At 40.5% G+C, this 19,036-nt stretch overlaps 1 protein-coding gene across 14 annotated transcripts in view; it reads right to left on the minus strand.

Annotated features, from left to right (window-relative positions):
• Positions 1-540: 540 nt before the first annotated feature.
• The window catches only part of PPIP5K1 (diphosphoinositol pentakisphosphate kinase 1), a 47,304-nt gene continuing 28,808 nt past the window's right edge, over positions 541-19,036 (minus strand). For 7 of the 14 annotated variants that reach the window (XM_036254913.1, XM_036254889.1, XM_036254918.1 and 4 more), the window contains 3 exons: positions 16,036-16,173; positions 5,103-5,216; positions 541-2,529 (listed from right to left, as the gene is read on the minus strand). In XM_036254913.1, the coding sequence (XP_036110806.1) occupies positions 1,577-2,529; positions 5,103-5,216; positions 16,036-16,173 (1,205 nt within the window). In that variant the 3' untranslated portion in view covers positions 541-1,576. Of the gene's footprint in view, positions 2,530-5,102; positions 5,217-16,035; positions 16,174-17,639; positions 17,823-19,036 lie in introns of all 14 variants that reach the window. The other 7 variants (XM_036254825.1, XM_036254839.1, XM_036254817.1 and 4 more) reach the window with 3 other exon arrangements.

Below are 19,036 nucleotides of genomic sequence, written 5' to 3' on the forward strand. Positions count from 1 at the left end.
TGCCCTTGACTGGGAATCAAACCCGAGACCCTTCAACCCATGGGTGGACACTAACTGCTGAGCAAAACCAGCCAGGTCCGATCTCGATATTTCTCTCTCTCTCTCTCTCTCTCTCTCTCTCTATATATATATATATATATATTTTTTTTTTTTTTTTTAATCCTCAACCGAGGACATTTTTCCATTTTTTTGTTCAGACAGAATGGGAGGGAGAGGGAGAGAAACATCAACGTGAAAGGGACACATCGAGTGGTTGCCACCCGCACAACCCAACCAGGGCCGGGGACAAACTGCAACCAAGGTACGTGCCCTTAGCAGAAACTGAACCTGGGTTTCTCTGGACCATAGGCCGACACTCTAACCGCTGAGCCAAACCGGCCAGGGTCCGATCTCTATATTTTTATAGCCCATTCCGGCTCAACTACAAAGAATTTTGACTGGTTGAAATTAATTCAGTCTCAGACATGATTGACTTACAGTCACACTCATTCTGTAGGTCAATTTGTTGAGTTCAAAACGACATCATCACTGCCACTACCATTCTCATATTTCATATTTATTGAGCACTCATAATGTTCCGGCCCCCCATTCCAATGAAGGCATTACCCCTCTTACCCACCCCCATTCCCATCCCCAGATCTTTGGGAAAAGCTTCATAATCACACCTGGCCCTAACGACACAATAAGGACAAACCTCTTGGGGATGCTGGAGTGTTTGTTCTTTGGCCAGTCTGTCCCTGGCACTACTACAGAAATATATATATATTTTCATTCTTTGCTCATGTCTGTACAATATTGATTTCTGCTGATTGCTTAAAATAGAACCTGATTTTCTCTACTACAGCATCTCCTAAGCCAAAAAGTCCCACAAAAAAGGAGGCCTAGCTTCACGGATTGGCCAAGAACCCCCAGAGCATATTAAGTAGTTACTCTGAAATTTTCACAGCAATCTAATATCTATTTTTCCAAAGAGCTAGTGTCCAAAGTAACAGGACTGGGGCAGAAAGGGCACTTGGGGATGATATGGAAATACCCATAAGCCCAGTCTAAAGATTAGTGGCCATGACGATGTTTGTTTGGGAAAGGGACTAATTTTTTCCCAGACATTTCAGACAGCCATCCTGGGCCCACCTGAGGAATTCTAGCAAAGACAAGAGTCCCCCCTGAATGCACATATGGTCTAAAGGTACTTTGAGAAGTTGTGAATATTTCCTCAGAAAAGTGAAGACCTTGGAATCCCCTTTTGCACTTGTCCCCAGACAGTGTCTTCAGCAGTTAAGAGACATTTCCTTTGACAATCTGGAATTTCCTGGATGCTCAGAGGGGGCTGGGTAATGATAGACCAGCCCACCCCTTAAAGGAAATCGTATTCAAGTCTAATGGCTTTGTGAGGAGTCAATGGCTGCTTTGAACATGAAATTGGCCCCTCACCAAGCCCAGCTCTGGCACAGGTATGTTTCATGCCAGGGGACTGCTTCCTCAGAAACCTCTGGTAAGATCCAAGACCTTATGCTGGCAGGTGAGTTAGCCAACAGAAAAAATTGCTAGCTCAAATGGCTGGTATAGGGTAACACCATCAGTGAGAAAATGATTCATCATCACATTTTGCTGGTGGAAGGGGTAAGTTTTGGTCATGGGCTAGAGACTGGCTCTGAGGGTTTGGATCACTAGATGGATACTGGGCTTGGGGAACATCCTCTTCAGGCAGCTGGTCAGTCACCTCAGGGACCAGCCAGGACTTAACCTCCTCAGGGACTTCCTGGACCTGTAGATCACCCTCCTCAGGGATTTCTTGAGATGATGTATCAACCTCAAGGATATCCTCTGACAACAGATTAGTTGCAGAAGCCTCTTGGGCCAGTCTGCCAACCTCCAAAGAGAACTCCTGGCATGGTTGGCTGAGCTTCTCAGGGATCTCTTGTGCTGGCCTGCCAACTTCCAGAAGAATTTCCTGGACCAAGCCACCAACTCCTTCAGGAGGTTCATGGACCAGCCTGCCACCTTCCACAGAGACCTCCTGGCATGGCTGGCTGACCTCCTCAGGGTTCTTCTGGTACAGCTGGCAAGCTTCCTCAGAGACTTTCTGGCACAGTTGGCTGATCTGAGGGACCTCCTGGCATGTGTGGTTAACATCATCATGGGTCTCCTTGCATGGCTTGTTGTTGTCAGGGATCTCCTGGCATGGCTGGCTGACTTCTTCAGGGATGTCCTTGCAAGGCTGGCTAATGGGAGGGACCTGCTGGCATAGCTTGCTGACCTCCTCAGCAACCTCCTGACGTGGCTGGCTGGTTTCTACAAGAGGTTCCTGTGGGGACTGGTTTGGTTCAAAAGGTTCTTGCTCCCCTTCTGTGGGAAGCTCTTGTGCTCCATTCCCAGGGATCTCCTGGTGCAGCCCATGTTTTTGATATTCTTCAGTCATGTGTGAACTTAGGGAGGGTTGATCACTGAAGCCAAAAGGGCAATTACCATCCACTGCAGTAGGGGAGGAAGGACCAGCACTGGACACAGTGCTAGAAGGGCCACTGCTGTCTGTAAAGCAAAGTCAGGAAACCAAATCAGTCAAGCTGGAAGAGTAGGCTCTATTCTATGTATGTAGTTCAAATGCCAGAATAGATGGCCTACATTACTCATGTCTTGGAGAAAGAAGGTCTGAATTCTTTCTAAGTTATGCAGAGACTCCCAAGTTAGCCCAGTTCAGAAACTGTTGCTCTGGCCTAAGTATACTACAGGAATAAGCACTAAGGTATATCTAAGACTTCAGGAGAGAAGTTCTTTCACTTCATCCAGTTTTTTCACAAATGTTATCACTATCCCAATTCCAAATTCTCATGATCCCTCATTCATACTTTGGAAGCATATGAACACTTTATCCCAGTGGCTCATAATTAGGGTTATATAGAATCTTCAGAGATTCTAATTCTGTAGGTATAGGGTAAAGGTGTGGCGTGGAGAGAGAGACGAGGGCAATATATTTTGCTGAATCACTCCCAATTAAATTTGATGTACATTTTGGTTAACAATCATTCCTTTAGCCCAGCCAGTGTGGCTCAGTGGATTGAGCATTGCCCCATGGACTGAGAGGTCCCACCTCGATTCCCGGTCAGGGCACATGCCATGTTTGGGGCTCGATCCCCATTAGGGGGCCATGCAAGAAGCAGCCAATCGATGTTTCTCTCTCTCATCAATGTTTCTCTCTTTCTCTCCCTTCCTCTCTCTCTAAAAAATCAATAAAAACATATTTAAAAAAAAAAAAAAAAATCATTCCTTTAAAGCAATCAATGTATTTCTGAGGCATAGGTAATCATTGTTTATAGCCCAAGATACAAGTAAGAAGAATGCAGAAAAACTTATAAATCGGAACATTAAAAATGAGAATGATTTACCCAAAGATGGAAGAATGCCATGGAACCTCTAAATGACAGCAGTTCTTAATTAGCCTTCTGGGGGTCACTGACCCCTTTGAAACTCTAATGAAAGTCGTGTACTATCTTCCCAGAAAAATGTACATATGAATATTCACACTAATCTTTACGTGTAATTCCTGGGGTTCATAGACTTTAGCCTGAAATCTATCCATGGATTCAAAGTTAAGACCCTCTGAGCACTGGGACATACAATATTATAGATTTTGGATATTATATACTACATATAAAATATAAAAACTAACTTCCCAGACCCTGACAGTAGTAAAATGAAGGCCGCAGAGTCTTTAATTACACTGTGGGACTATTCCTAACCCAACCTCTATTTCTTCATTAACCTCTTGTAGGGGACTAATCTACTTTTCCCTTTGTAAATATTATATTTACTGATGGTATTATAACTTTATATTTAAAGCACTCTGATATCAATAATTATAGATTTTGGAAATAGAGGACACCTGAATATCTTGTAATCAAAGAGAACCTGGGAAAGCTGGCAAGCCCAAGTATACAAAGGCTTAATCAGTCATTGAGTTTAAGGTATGCGAGCAATCTCTTTTCTGTAAAGAATCATCACAGGATGCATGCTTCAGGCAGAAAAAAAGAAGAATATGGTTTTATGCCAACAAGGCTTATTTAGCGCAGAGAGAGACAGACCCCAAAAATGCTTACCAGTGAGGCTATACGCGTGATACTGAGATTACAAAAAAGAAAAAAAAGCTGTAAGCTGAATTCACTCAAGAGTAGAAGTAGCCTTAATATTCAGTTATTGATTTGATTCAGGCAAATCAAAGAGGTCAGACAGAAACATAAGCGGGAGAGGGACAAGAGGGGCACAGAACCACAAATGCTGTAGGAGAGAGGTCAAAAAAACAATGACAGGGTAAGTGTAGGATAATCTGAAATTCAGGGGCAGAATTCTTGGTGTTAAAGAGAAAAGTTTCTTTTGTATACAGGATATAAGAAGAAGGGCAAAATTCTACCACTATTTAACCCAATGCTGAAATATGAATCTTTGCTTACGGCCTACCCAAGTAAAATAGTGAAAGACATATTTGATTTTTAGTTATTCCCTGGAGGCAGGATGAATAAGGAAAGATTTTTCCATCACTGGTGTCTCTGGTCCTTATTTCCCCTCTGATTACCACTGGTAGCTCCCCCTCCCTACAATTACTCTACAAATTCTTTGTGGCCTCTTTGTTCACAAGGATAATTGGTGATAGGCTAGAGATGATAAAGAAAAGATGGGGAAAAGCAGCACCTCAACTTAAACTAATAACCGAGAACAGACAACTTGAGAGAAAGACCATGTAGAAAGTAGTAGCAGATTCTAGTTTCCTTCTCCCAGCTTTTCTATATATCCAGGTTTCCTCCCAAGTCATCTTTACTTGAGGAAGCTATAGAAACCAAATTGGAATCTGAGGAGAATGAAGTATCCATCCTATTTTCCCCAAAGGACCCTCTGGACCACTATCTTTTAGGAGCCTCCCCAGTGAGATAGAAGGGGTGGGGAGACAGAGGTGACAAGACACAGTAAATAGATTCTCCCTTCATCTTGGAAGAGGCAGATGAGACTGTCATTCCTTCATCTTCCTTTCCCTCAAGGGACAGGTCTCTCACTCACCAATTCCTCCACCCCTTTTTGGCCTTTGTCTAGACAGTCCAGAAAGGATTACTTACACCAAGGGGGCTTCTCAGAGCGCTGTCGAAGTTGCATGGTAGGTGAATGAAGAGTACGGGGTGGGGAAAATGGGCCACCTGAGGCCTGGTTGCTGTGGATAGACTCAAAGAGGGCTGGATAGGTGGGGGAAAGAGAGGGAAGGAAAAAAAAAAGCATATGAAAAAGAATCCAAATGTCCCAGGTTCTCAACATAAGTCAAAACCAACTTACATTTTCTCAGGTTGAGAAGGAGCATCCTTTACACAAACCATTTTGAATATTTTAAACTTTATATTATGAATATTTTCAAATATATATATACATATATATAGTTTATTTGCTAATCCTCACCTGAGAATATTTTTCCACTGATTTTTAGACAGAGTGGAAGGGAGACACAAAGAGAGAGAGAAACATCGATGTGAGAGAGACACATCAACTGGTTGTCTCCCACACAACCCCCACCAGGGCTGGGGATCGAACCAGCAACCCAGATATGTGCCTTTGGCTGGAATCAAACCCGCAACCCTTCTGTCAAAGGCTGACATTCTGACTGCTGAGCCAAAACAGCCAGGGCTCAAATATATTCTTTAAAAGGTATTGAAAACCCTGGCCAGTTTTGCTCAGCGGTTAGAGCGTTGGCCTGCTGTCCAGAGAGACCCGGGTTTGGTTCCTGCTAAGGGCGCGTACCTCAGTTGCAGTTTGTCCCTGGCCCTGGCTGGTCATGCAGGTGGCAGCCACTCGATGTGTCTCTTTCATGTCGATATTTCTCTCTCTCTCTCTCTCTTCCTCTCTCTCCCTCCCACTCTATCTGAACAAAAAATGGAAAAATGTCCTTGGGTGAGGATAAAAAAAAAAAAAGGTATTATAAGACTAGTACAATCAATTCCCACACACTCATCTTCTATATTTAACATATTAACACGTCAACATTTTGCAATACTTGTTTCATCTATTTCTTAGTGCTGAAGTTCTCTAAAATAAATGACAAACATCATGAATACTTTAATATGCATTTCTAAAATATAAGGAATTTTCTCTGGCTGGTTTGGCTCAGCAGTTAGACTAACATTGGCCCATGGATCAATGAGTCTTGGGTTCGATTCTAGTCAAGGGCATGTGCCTCAGTTGCAGTTCGTCCCCAGCCCTGATCAGGGTAGTGTGGGAGGCAACCACTCGATGTGTCTCTCTCACATTAATGTTCTTTCTCTCTCTCTCTCTCTCCCTCGCTCTTCTTCTCTCTCCCTCTCACTCTATCTGAAGATAAATAGAAAAATATCCTTGGGTGAGGATTAAAAAATAATAATAATAAATAAATAAATAAAAATAAAATATAAGGAATTTCCTATTTAGCCATATATGCCATGAATAAACCCAACAAAATTGAAAAATAATACCCTAATATCATGTAATAACCAATCCATATTCAAATTCCCCCAATTATTCCCAAAATGTCTTTTATAGTAAGGTCCAAACATGAGCCATGTATCACATTTAGTTGTCTCCAAAGTCTCTTGTAATCTAGAACAGTGCCCTTCTCCCCATTTATTTTTTCATAGTGACTTTTTTAAAAGAATGGTCAGCTGTCTTACACAGAACATCATTTCCCACATTCTGGATTCATCTGATTGCTTCCTCAAATGAATCATTTAACTTGTTTTACTATCCCTTGTATTTCTTATAAACTGGAAGTTAGCTATGAACAGTGTCATTAAATTATTCAGTTTAAATAATTTTGGCAAGAATACCTCAAAAGGTGATCCTGTGTATATATTATATTATATTATATTATATTATATTATATTATATTATATTATATTATATTATATTATATTATATTAAAGGCACATGTTTCACTGTCCCACTAAGTAAGACTAAATTTACTAATTGGGTTAAAATCACACCACTGTACTTTTCCCCCTCTGATCAAAGGTAATCCTTTAACACCATGCAAGCCCACCAACATTTCAACTAATTGTGTTAGTATCCAGTGATGATCATTAATTATTTTATTAGGGGTGTCAAATGGTGACTTTTCTAATTCTATCAATCCTTTGAACATTTATTAGCTGACATATTTTCTGTGAAGAAGAATGTTCCCTCTTCAACTGGGGCTATTTGATTACACTAAACTGCAGTTGTTACTGAAAAGATAGGATGTGTTATTTCCCTTTAACTAGTTTTCAGAGGAAAGAGTTAGTGAAAAGTATTCTCCAATAGTGGCAGATAACAATTATTTTATTTTTGTTTTCTTTTTTGTAAAATTCATTATGAGTTTGTGCATTTTTATATATTCGGTGTACTTTAATTAATTACAACAAGTTATTTTTAATGCTAAAATATTCCAGTTCTGGCAGTGGGAGCCTCTTCAGGCTTGAATGCTTCCTTGCTTTTGTTACATGTCCCAGGATCACCTTGTGCCTTCCTTGCCCTAGACCACACATTCTCAACAAAATTAGTTCTTGGTGAGGGTGAAAAAATTCTTAGATGTTCCACCAAATAGCCATAATATATAATATACAGTATATTTTCAATTCAAATTTAAAATTACAGCATCTTTTGAATTTATACTTGTATCTAATTTATCTTGTCTTGAAAATCCTGGTTCCTAGTAATAGGGACATAATTACTTACCTTATTTGCATTACTCTATTATATAGATAGTTTTAAAATGATACCAATATTATCACTAATAATTAAACTACTGAACGAGGATTAAAATTATTTTATACTTTTTGTCCCACTAAAGGATTTACAGATTACAGTATTCTAAAGTTATTTTTCTTAGTCTAGTTAAAGGTTTGTCAATTTTGATTTTTTTCAAAGAACCAAGTTTTTGTTTTGTTGATTCTTCTTATTTTTTTCTATTGTTTATTTCCTTTATCTCTGTTCTATTCTTTATGTCTTTTCTTCTGCTAGCTTTGGATTTAGTTTGCTCTTCTTTTTTTAATTACTTAAGGTATAAAGTTAGGTTTCTATTTAAGATCATTCTTTTTTAAAAATATGTTTTATTGAGTTTTTAAAGAGAGAGGAAAGGAGAAGGAGAGAGAGGTAGAAACAAGGATGAGAGAGAAACATCATCAATCAGCTGCCTCCTACATGCCCCCTATTGGGAATGGAACCTGGGCATGTGCCCTGACCTGGAACTGAACCAGTGACCTCTTGGTGTGCATGGGTCGACGCTCAACCACTGAGCCACACAGGCTGGGCTAAGATCCTCCTTTTTTAAATGTATGTGTTTACAGCTATAAATTCTCTCTTAGCACTGATTTTGCTGCATCCCATAACTTTTGGTATGTTGCATTTTCATTGTAATTCATTTCAAAGTATATTCTAATTTCCTTTGTAATGGATCTCTGACCCCATAGGTTGTTTAAAAATATACTGAACCTCCAACAAAACAAAAAAAGCAACTAACTGAATGGAGGAAGATACTTGCAAACACCAGCTCCAACAAGGGCTTAATATCCAAAATATATAAAAAACTCATACAGCTCAGCACTAAAAAAAACAAACAATCCAATTAAAAAATGGGCAGAGGCCCTAGCCAGTTTTGCTCAATGGTTAGAGCATCAGCCCTTGGACCAAATGGTTGTGGGTTCGATTCCCAGTCAAGCACATGTACCTGAGTTGTAGGTTCAATCCCCAGCCCTGGTCGGGGTTGTATGGGAGGCAACCAGTCGATGTGTCTCTCTCACATTGATATTTCTCTCTCTTCCCCCGCCCCACCCTTCCTTCCATTCTGTCTATAAATCAATGGAAAAAGATCCTTGAATGAGGATGAAAAAAAAAATTAAAAATGGGCAGCCCTAGCCAGTTTGGCTCAGTGGTTAGAGCGTCGGCCTGCAGTCCAAAGAGACCCAGGTTCAGTTCCCGCTAAGGGCATGTACCTCGGTTGCAGTTTGTCCCTGGCCCTGGTTGGGTCGTATGGGTGGCGACCACTCGATGTGTCCCTTTCATGTCGATGTTTCTCTCTCCCTCTTCCTCTCTCCCCTTCCCGCTCTATCTGAACAAAGAATGAGAAAATGTTCTCCGGTGAGGATTAAAAAAAAAAAAAATGGGCAGAGGACTTCAACAGACACTTCTCCCAAGAACACATACAAATGGCCAACAGATATATGAAAAGATGCTCAACTTCACTGCTATTAGGGAAATGCAAATTAAAATTACAATGAGATAGTACCTCACACCTATTAAAATGGCTATTATCAACAAGACAAGTTATAAGTATTAGAGAGGTTGTGGAGATAAAGGAATCCTCATTCACTGCTTATGGAAATGTAAACTGGTATAGCCACCATAGAAAACAGTATGAAGGTTCCTCAAAAATTTAAGAATAGAGTTACCATATGACTCCTCTTCTGGGTATCTACCCAAAAAATTTAAAAACATTTATTTGCAAATATATATGCACCCCTATGCTTGCTGCAGTATTATTAACGGTGTCCAAGACATGGAAATAGCTGAAGTATCCTTTAATAGATGACTGGATAAAGAAGATGTGGTACATATATTTAATGGAATACTTCTCAGCCATAAAAAATGATGAAATATTGCCATTTGCAACAGCATGGATGGATCTTGAGAATTTCATGCTAAATTAAACAAGTCAGACAGAAGAAGTTAAGAACAATATAATTTCACTCATATATGGGATATAAAACTGAAAGCCACTAATAAACAAACAAGAAAAACAAACAAAAACTCATAGACATAGACAACAGTATGGCAGTTACCAGAAGGAAGAGGCGCTGGGGGGTAGGAAAGGATGAAGGGGCCCAAATATATGGTGACAGAAAAAGATTTGACTTTTGGTGGTAAACACAATGCAATATACAGATAATGTATCACAGAATTGTACACTTGAGACCTATATAATTTTATTAGCCAATGTCACCCCAATAAAATTTTTTTTTTTTTTTTTGTGGTATGTGCCCTTAGCAGGAACCGAACCCAGGACTCTCTGGTCCGCAGGCCGACGCTCAACCGCTGAGCCAAACTGGCCAGGGCCACCCCAATAAATTTAATTAAAAAAACAAAAGAAGACTCTGTATTATATTGTTGTTGGTGAAATGTTCCATAATGTTTGTTAGGTTTAGTTGGCATACTAAACCTAACAAGTTCTCTGTTTCCTTATTGATCTGCTGTCTAGCTATTGATGCCTTATTAGAAGTGGGGTAGCCCTGGACAGTGTGGTTCAGTTGGTTGCAGCATTGTCCATACACTGAAAGGTCACAGGTTTGATTCCAGGTCAGGGCACACTAGGTTTTGGGTTCAATCCCTAGGCCCAGTCAGGGCACGTGTCGGGTTGCAGCCGGTCAATAATTTTCTCTCACATTGATGTTTCTCTCTTTCCCTTCCCGTCTCTCTGAAAAAAAAATCAATGAACGTGTCCTTGGATGAGGAATAAAAAGCGGCGGGGGGGGGGGGGGGGGATTGAGGTGTCCAACTATTATTGTAGAACTGTCTATTTTTCCCTTCAATTCTGTCAATGTTTGTTTCACATATTTGAGGGCTCTGTTGTTTGGTGAGTATGTGTTTATAATCATCCTCCTGATGAATTGACATTTATCAATATATAATGACCTTCTGTGTCTCTTGTAAAAATTTTTGACTTAAAGACAATTTTGTCTGACATGAGTATAGCCCAGCTCTCATTTGGTTATTATTTGCATGGAATATATCCTTTCACTTTCAATGTATTGTCTTTGGGTCTAAAGTGAGTCTCTTATAGACAACATAAAGTTGGATAATTTTTTTAAAACCATTCTTCCAATCTCTGCCTTTTGTTTGGAGAATTTTATTCATTTACATTTTAAATAATTACTGATAAGGAAGGGCTTATTTATGCCATTTTGCTATGTTTTCTGTATGTCATATATATTTTTTGTTCCTCATTTCCTTCATTACTGCCATCTGTTGTGTTTAGTTATTTTTTTGTTTTTGTTTTTTGTAGTCAATCATATTGATTCTGTTCTCATTTCCTTTTCTGTATGTTTTATATATTTTCTTTGTGGTTACAATAGAGATTGCACATAACATCCTAAATTTATAATAATCTTATTTGAATTGATAGCAATTTAGCTTCAATAACATACAAAAACTGCTCCTATAAAGCTCAGTCCCCACCTTATGTTATTATTGCCACAAATTATATCTTTATACATTATATGCCCATTAACACAGACTTATAATGGTTTTATTGATTTGTGTGTTAATTCATATATGAAATAAAAAGAGCTACAAATAAAAAATACTATAATGCTGGTTTGTATATTTACCAATGTAATTACCTTTACACAAGTTCTTTATTTTTTGGTATGGCTTCAATTTACTGCCTAGTTTCCTTTTATTTCAGCCTAAAAGCCTCCTTTTAGCATTTCTTGTAGGGCAGGTCTACTAGTGACAAACTCCCTCAGCTTTTGTTGATCTTGGAATGTCTTAATTTATCCTTCTTTTTTTAAAAAATATGTTTTTATTGATTTGTTTTTAGAGAGAGAGGAAGGGAGAGAGAGATAGAAACATCGATGTGAAAGAGAAGCAAAGATCGACTCCCTCCTGCACGCTCCCTACTGAGAATCGAGCCCACAACCTGGGCATGTGCCCTGATTGGGAATCGAACCAGAACCTCTCAGTCCATGGAACGATGCTCAAACCACTGAGCCACACTGACCAGGTTACACTTCATTTTGGAAAAGTTTGCCAGATATGGAATTTTTGGTTGATAGTTTTTTTTTTTCTTTTGGTACTTTAAGTACATCATCCCACTGCTCTCTGGTCTCTGGTTTCTGATGAGAAATGGGTTGCTAATCTTATTAAAGACCACTTCTATGTGACAAGTTGCTTTTCTCTTGCTACTTTCAAGATTTTCTGTCTTTGTCTTTGACAATTTGATTATAATGTGTGCTGGTATAGATCTCTTTGCATTTATCTTTCAGCTACTTGATTGTATAGATTTGTGTCTTTATCAAATTTGAAAAGTTTTCAGACATTATTTCTTCAATTATTTTTTTCTACCTCTTTCCCACTCTCTTCTCCTTCTGAGATTCCTATTATGTATATGTTGGTATGTATATTGTGTCCCACAGATCTCTTTGGCTTTGTTCATTTTTCTTCATTCTTTTTTTTCTCCTCTTTAGACTGGATATTTTTCAAATGACCTATTTTTAAGTTTGCTGATTCTTTCTTCTGCCTGCTAAAATCTTCTAAGAAGCTCTGGCTGTTTTGGCTCAGTGGTTAGATCACAGCCCACAGACTGAAGGGTCTCAGGTTCAATTCTGGTCAGGGGCACGTGCCTGGGTTGCAGGTTTGAGCCCCAGCCCCAGTGGGGACATGTGCAGGAGGCAACCAATTGATGTCGCTCTAACATCAATGTTTCTTTCTCCCACCCTGCTTCTGTCCCTCCCTCCCTTTGTTCCACTCTATCTAAAATCAATGGAAGAATATCCTTGGGTGAGGATTAACAACAACAAAATAATTTTTTAAATCTTCTAAAAAAATTTAAGAAAACTTCTAATAAATTTTTCATTTCCGTTATTATACTTTTTAGCCCCAGAATTTGTTTGGTTTCTTTATTATATTTTCTATCTTTTCAATGATATTCTCCATTTTTTGAGATGTCATTCTCCTGATTTCCTTTAGTTGTTTGTCCCTGGTTTCCTTTCCTTATTTAAAATATTTGTCTAGCCCTGGCAAGTTTGGCTCAGTGGTAAAGCGTCAGCCTGCAAACCAATGAGTTGTGGGTTCGATTTCAGCCAAGGGCATGTACCTAGTTGTGGTTCATCCCCGGCCCTGGTTGGGGTCGTGTGGGAGGTAACCAATTGGTGTGTCTCTCTCACATCAATGTCTCTCTATATATATCTCTCCCTCTCTCCCTCCCACTCTATCGGAAGATAAATAGAAAAAATAAAATATTTGTCTAGTAAGGCTAATGTCTGTGTTTCATCAAGGGCCATTTCTGTTCATTTCTTCTATGAATGGACCATACTATCTTGTTTCTTTACACATTTTATAATTTTTTGGTTGAAAACTAGACATTTTGAATATTACAACGTGTTAACTCTGAAAATCAGATTTCCCCTCACCCCTCAGGGTTTGTTTTTGTTGTTTGCTGTGGTCTGTAGCTGTTCATTTAGTGATTTTTCTAACTATCTTTGTACAGTCTGTCTTCTTTGTCATGTGTAGTCTTTGAAATCTTTGTTCCTTTCGTTTATGTTCAGCTAGTGTTTTGACAAAGATTTCCTTGAATCTTCCAGGAATCAAAAGGGGGAGGGGAGGGAGAGAAAGGAGTAGAAAGAAGAGGAGAGGAGAGGAGCTCTAACAGTGCTTGCAGATTGGTTCTGTGTTGAGATACTTAACACTTAACCAGACTGTTTATAATACCACCTTAGCCTTCACTCCCTGCTTGTGTTGACTCTCGAGTTCAGCCAGAGGTAAAAGTGTAGGGTCTTCTCATGTCTTTGTGTTCAGATGTCCTTCTCCAGGCATGTGCATAGTTTTTTATTTTATTTTACTTTATTTATTTTAAATATTTTTTCTTTATTGACTTCAGAGAGAGAGAGGAAAGGAGAGGGAGAGATAGAAACATCGGTGAGAGAGAACATTGCTTGGCTGCCTCCTGCATGCCCGCCACTGAGGATTGGGCCCACAACCTGGGCATGTGCCCTGACCAGAAATTGAACCGGTGACCTCTTGGTGCATGGGTCAATGCTCAACCACTGAAGCACATTGGCCAGGCATATTTTTAATTTTTTTAAAAATATGTTTTTATTGCCCTGGCCGGTTTGGCTCAGCGGTTAGAGCATCCGCCTGCGGTCCGGAGAGACCCGGGTTCGGTTCCCGCTAAGGGCATGTACCTCGGTTGCGGTTTGTTCCCGGCCCTGGTTGGTCGTGCGGGTGGCAGCCACTCGATGTGTCCCTTTCACATCGATGTTTCCCTCTCTCTCTCTCTCTCTCTTCCTCTCTCTCCCTCCGACTCTGTGCAAAAAATGGAAAAATATCCTCCGGTGAGGATAAAAAAAAATAATAATAAAATAAAATAAAATATGTTTTTATTGATTTTTTAGAGAGAGAGGAAGGTAGAGAGAGATAGAAACATCGATGTGAGAAACATCAATGGGCTGCCTCCTGCACATCCCCTACTGGGGATCGAGCCCACAACCCAACATGTACCCTGACTGGGAACTGAACCAGGACCTTTTAGTCCATGGGACGACACTTAATCCACTGAGCCACACCAGCAGGGCTGTGCATTGATTTTTAAATTTCCCAGTATATGTGGGTGATTTTGAATGCCTAATTTCCTAAAGAAACTCTCTCCACTGGTTTTCTTCCCTAGATTTCAGTATCCCTATTGTTTGCCTCAACTATGATTTTTTGCCCTAGACTGCATGATATTCATTTGCTTTATAATATTTTTAAGAAATACCCTCTACATACCCACATTTATACACTGAGTGGGTTCCAAGTTAGGTAAAACAAAGGAAAGCACCCTGTGTCGGTCCTTCAGGTAGCCTACACACAAGTTACAACAAACATAATTCTTTGAAAATAGGTCTATTCTGCTCTCTCTAGAACCACGGACCAGGGTCCCACACTGAGAATATAAGTTGTCATGTTGAAGACTACTGCCAAGGTGGGGAGACGGGTGCGAGAAGGTCAAGTGAAAATACTGGAAAGCTTCCTGCCATTTTTAGGTTACCTCCGTCGTCGTCGTTGTCTTTTTTTTTTTGGTTAATCCTCACCCAAGGATTTTTTTTTCCATTGATTTTTTTTTTTTTTTTTTTAAAGATAGAGTGGAAGGAAGGGAGGGAAAGAAAGAAAGAAAAAGACATGTATATGAGAGAGACACATCAATTGTTTGTCTCCCACATGACCCCAACCAGGGCCAGGGATAAAACCTGCAGCCCAGGTACATGCCCTTGACCAGGAATTAAACCTGAGACCTTCGATCCATGGGCTGACACTCTTAACTGCACATAGGTTGCCTCCTTCTTGATTCAGAATTTTCCTGGTTGTTGCAAACCTTTGACTATTTTCCAGAGTTCCGATAAAGTTGATTCTGTCAGTTTTTGCTTGATTTTTTGGTGTTTCTGTAAAAGGACAAGCCCTTGGAGCTACCTACTGCATGGTGTTATTTTTACATTTAGATCTCTGATTTGCATGGAGTCTGTTAGTATATAGCATGAAGTATGGATTCAATTTTAATTTTTGTCAAATGACTAACCAGTTGTCCCAACTCTATTTATTAAAAAGTCTATCTTCCCCCCTAATATCAAAATATTAGTATTTTGAAATGCTAACTTTATCTATTTCTAAATTTTCTATTTTGTTGATTGATCTCTGTCTATTCATATACCAATATTATACTGTTTTTATTATAGAAGTTGTATAGAATGTTTTAAAATCTGGTAGGACTAATATCCCTTCATTGCTCTTCTTTTTAAGGTTTTCTTGGCTATTCTTGATTGTTTATTTTTCCTTTATTGATTTTAGAGAGAGAGAAAGTGAGAGGGAGAGAGAGATAGAAACATCGAGAGAGAACATAGATTGGCCGCCTCCTGCATGCCCCCCACTGGAGATAGGGCCCACAACCTGGGCATGTGCCCTGACCGGGAATCGAACCGGTGACCTCTTGGTGCGTGGGTTAACGCTCAACCACTGAGCCACATCGGCCAGACTTGTTTATTTATTTTTCAATGAGAACTTCAGAATCAATTTGTCTTACTTTATAAAACCAGCAGTATTTTTATTGGGATCATACTAAACTTATAAGTTAACTTGGGAAGGAGTGCTATTTCTATGATTTTGAGTTGGCCTATGTAATTAAACATTTTTTTCAAGTCAACTTTTGTATATTGTTGAGTGCCTATCTTTTTACTCTATTATTCATGTTCTAGAAAGCATGAAAGTAAGGGCAGAGATAGGGGTACAAAATAAGAGTATTTTCCATACCTGCAGATGCCTGTGCTTGGGCATCAGTGTGGCGCTGGCAGACTCTACTCAAGAATTCACTTACTTGACGCAGGGAAAGGGCATTATGCAGTGTTTCTAGGGGGTAGATGGTAGGCACCATGGAGCATCCTTCAAATCCTGTTAGAAAAGAGATGGGCAAAGTCAATATTATTCCTGCCAGATATATCCCAACTGGCCAAGGAAGCATGGAGAGTCCCTGAGAGCCATCAGGAGAGTCCGTGGCTATTGGAGTGTGGGGTATCCAAGATTCTCATGAAAGGGAGCTCTTTAAAGGCCCAACAGAAGTCTGTTTCTGTCACCTCCAAATTTCCTAAAAAGTCTACCTGCTAAGGCCTCCAGGTGAATCAAATCACCTCTCATCCTACCTCTGGAGAGCCTGCAATGTCCCATGGAAAAGTCAACAGAATCCCAATAGGGTAAGCACCTACATTACTCTTATACTTTCTGGGGGAATAAAACAAAGATCTGTAGGAAGGGTGAAATTGTAGGTCTAAATGAGGTTAGGGAGGTCATGGAGCTGGGAAGAAACAGCAGATTTCAGGGCTCATGTATAAGAGAACCAAATTAAGGAGGAGGGCATGTAATCTGAGAAGGGGTCATGCAGATTCAGGATATGGGTAGAAAGGTCAAAATATTTGGAAGCAAGCTGGAGGGCATGCAATACATATGGAGCTCAGCCCAGGAAAATCACATGCATGAACAGGCTGGGGGATGGAGGTTCTTTCTTGGTCATTCCTATCACAGCAAAGATTCTCCTTTCTGTTCTCACGAGAAGACCCCAGACTTGCTAGGATTTCTTTATTCCATCAGGAAAATGAGGCAACCTCCTTAGAAGAAATATAATAAATACTGATTCTCTGCTCTGAGCCCAGTAATTCCAATGTAGGTCCACCACTCTGGATAGGGTAAAGGGTAAATCTAAATGTGTAACCCTAATCCCAGGGTCTATTGGGGGGAAAATGTCCCAATTGGAGAATCAAGAAGCACACATCCCAACCACTTTTTCAGTCCCAAATCTTTCCCATGCCTCCTCTTCATCTCCTTAAATGCACTTAAGGTAGGCAGGACAGTAATATCTATGCAAAATTTAGCCTCCTATTCATCAATGACTAAATCCTCAAAATAAATATACCTGATCATCTTCTAACCTCTGGCTCTTGTTTGCTTCAAAGATTCAATGGAGACCTCTGTGCCTCAATTTCCCCCTGTACTCTAGTGGCAGGAGAGCAGGAGAGGTGCAGTCTCTAGCTCCTTAGAGTAGGTAGAAAAATGTTTGGATTTGAAGATGGTGGTAGTAGAAGGTTATAGAGATAAGAACAGATTCCAGGGCAAGAGATTACCCCTGTACTGAATAGTATTGGAAATGGGTAGCATTAGGAAGCAGTAAGGAAAGAGTGAGCAGCCAATGCTATAGCTACCAGGCAGCCTGGCCCCAATCCCATCCAAGCAAGTAAATGCAAGTCACATAACTTAGGGTAAATAAAAGAAAGGAATACGTGGGCTCTCCTGCCAGAAGTGCAATAAGCGAAGCAGTCAGTCCCAGCCAGGGTAGTGGCAGCAGCCAGCTTGGTGGCAGGGGGTACCGTAGAGGCACTCGGGGTCATCCTGGCCTGAGCGCAGCCAGTTCCGGAAGAGGCGCAGGTGGTAGGAGCACTGGTGCAGGTGATGCGCCAGCGTGGCATCCAAGGAGACTGGCCGGCCCCCTGGGCAGTCAGAGGAAAAACTGCGCAGCAACCGGACCACAGGGTGCTGGTCATCCAGCAGCTCTGGAGGGGGTGGGGGTACCACGGCAGGAAGCACAAAGATAAAGAAAAAGAAGAGGGAGAGACAATGAGGGGGGCACTGACTGGCACAAGCATCACTGGGAAGTGGAGCCACTCAGCTCCAAGGTAAGCTAAGAAAGAAGCAGAGATGGTCAGAGCCACTGGGCATCTCTTGCAGGAAAGAAGAGTGTTGGCATCACATAGTGAGTCTAAAAGAAGGGGCTAGTGAGACCTCATCATTCAGCAAGGCCCTCCCCTTTCTCACTGAGCATAATTCAGTCAGTGCTTGCAGACAGAAGTCACATCATTCTGGATGGGGCAAGCTGGCTTGGGAGTTCTGTGGGAGCCTTGACTAGAGGTCCAGTATCCCTGATCGTTCTTGGACAAACACTAGACGGGTCCTACTTCTTAGTCTAATGTATGTATGAGATTGGGATAGAGATATAAAGATTGAAAGTCACTCAGAGAAGAAAGTAAAAAATGGTATAGGGTTATCAAGTTATGAAGCTAAAAAGGATCCTAAAGGTTCAGCCAGGCCCTCTGGACCAGACTCTAAAATAGCCACAGATAGGGCTGGTGTTAGACAGCTGGCATGGGAGGTTGGCAGGAAACCAGGTGTAAAACAGAGCATGTAAAAAATGGAATCAAACCCGGCTGGTGTGGCTCAGTGGTTGAGCATCGACCCACACACCAAGAGGTTGCTGGTTCGATTCCCGGTCAGGGCACATGCCCGGGTTGTGGGCCCCATCCCCAGTGGGAAGCATGCGGGAGGTGGCTAGTCGATGTTCTCATTCATCGATGTTTCTATCTCTCTCTCCCTTCCTCTCTCTATAAAAATCAATAAAGAAAAAATTTTTTTTAAATGGAATCAATATGTGAAAACACTATTATTAGCTAATGATCCTTTACTCTTGTTCAAATATACAGATTTTTAAATTATTTGCATAAATCTCAGGACTTTGGAGATGCTGTATCTACCACAGAAGCCTAAAGTTAGATAATTTTATATTTTCTTCCCACTGCTGGTGAGTCTAGCTGTACTTTGTTCAGCTGGTCAGTGGAAAAGCTTCAGTCCTGAACCACTTATTATTTTACATGCTTGGCAACTTTGTGGATATATGTGATTCAGTTGAAAAAGGTTGAAGATAGTAAAAGTCATGTAGAAGTCCCAGAAACAGTAGGGAACAGATCCTGAGTAAAAGATATGGAGTTTTAAG

The sequence above is a fragment of the Molossus molossus genome, unplaced genomic scaffold, assembly GCF_014108415.1.
Source record: "Molossus molossus isolate mMolMol1 unplaced genomic scaffold, mMolMol1.p scaffold_m16_p_1, whole genome shotgun sequence".
Classification (NCBI taxonomy): domain Eukaryota; kingdom Metazoa; phylum Chordata; class Mammalia; order Chiroptera; family Molossidae; genus Molossus; species Molossus molossus.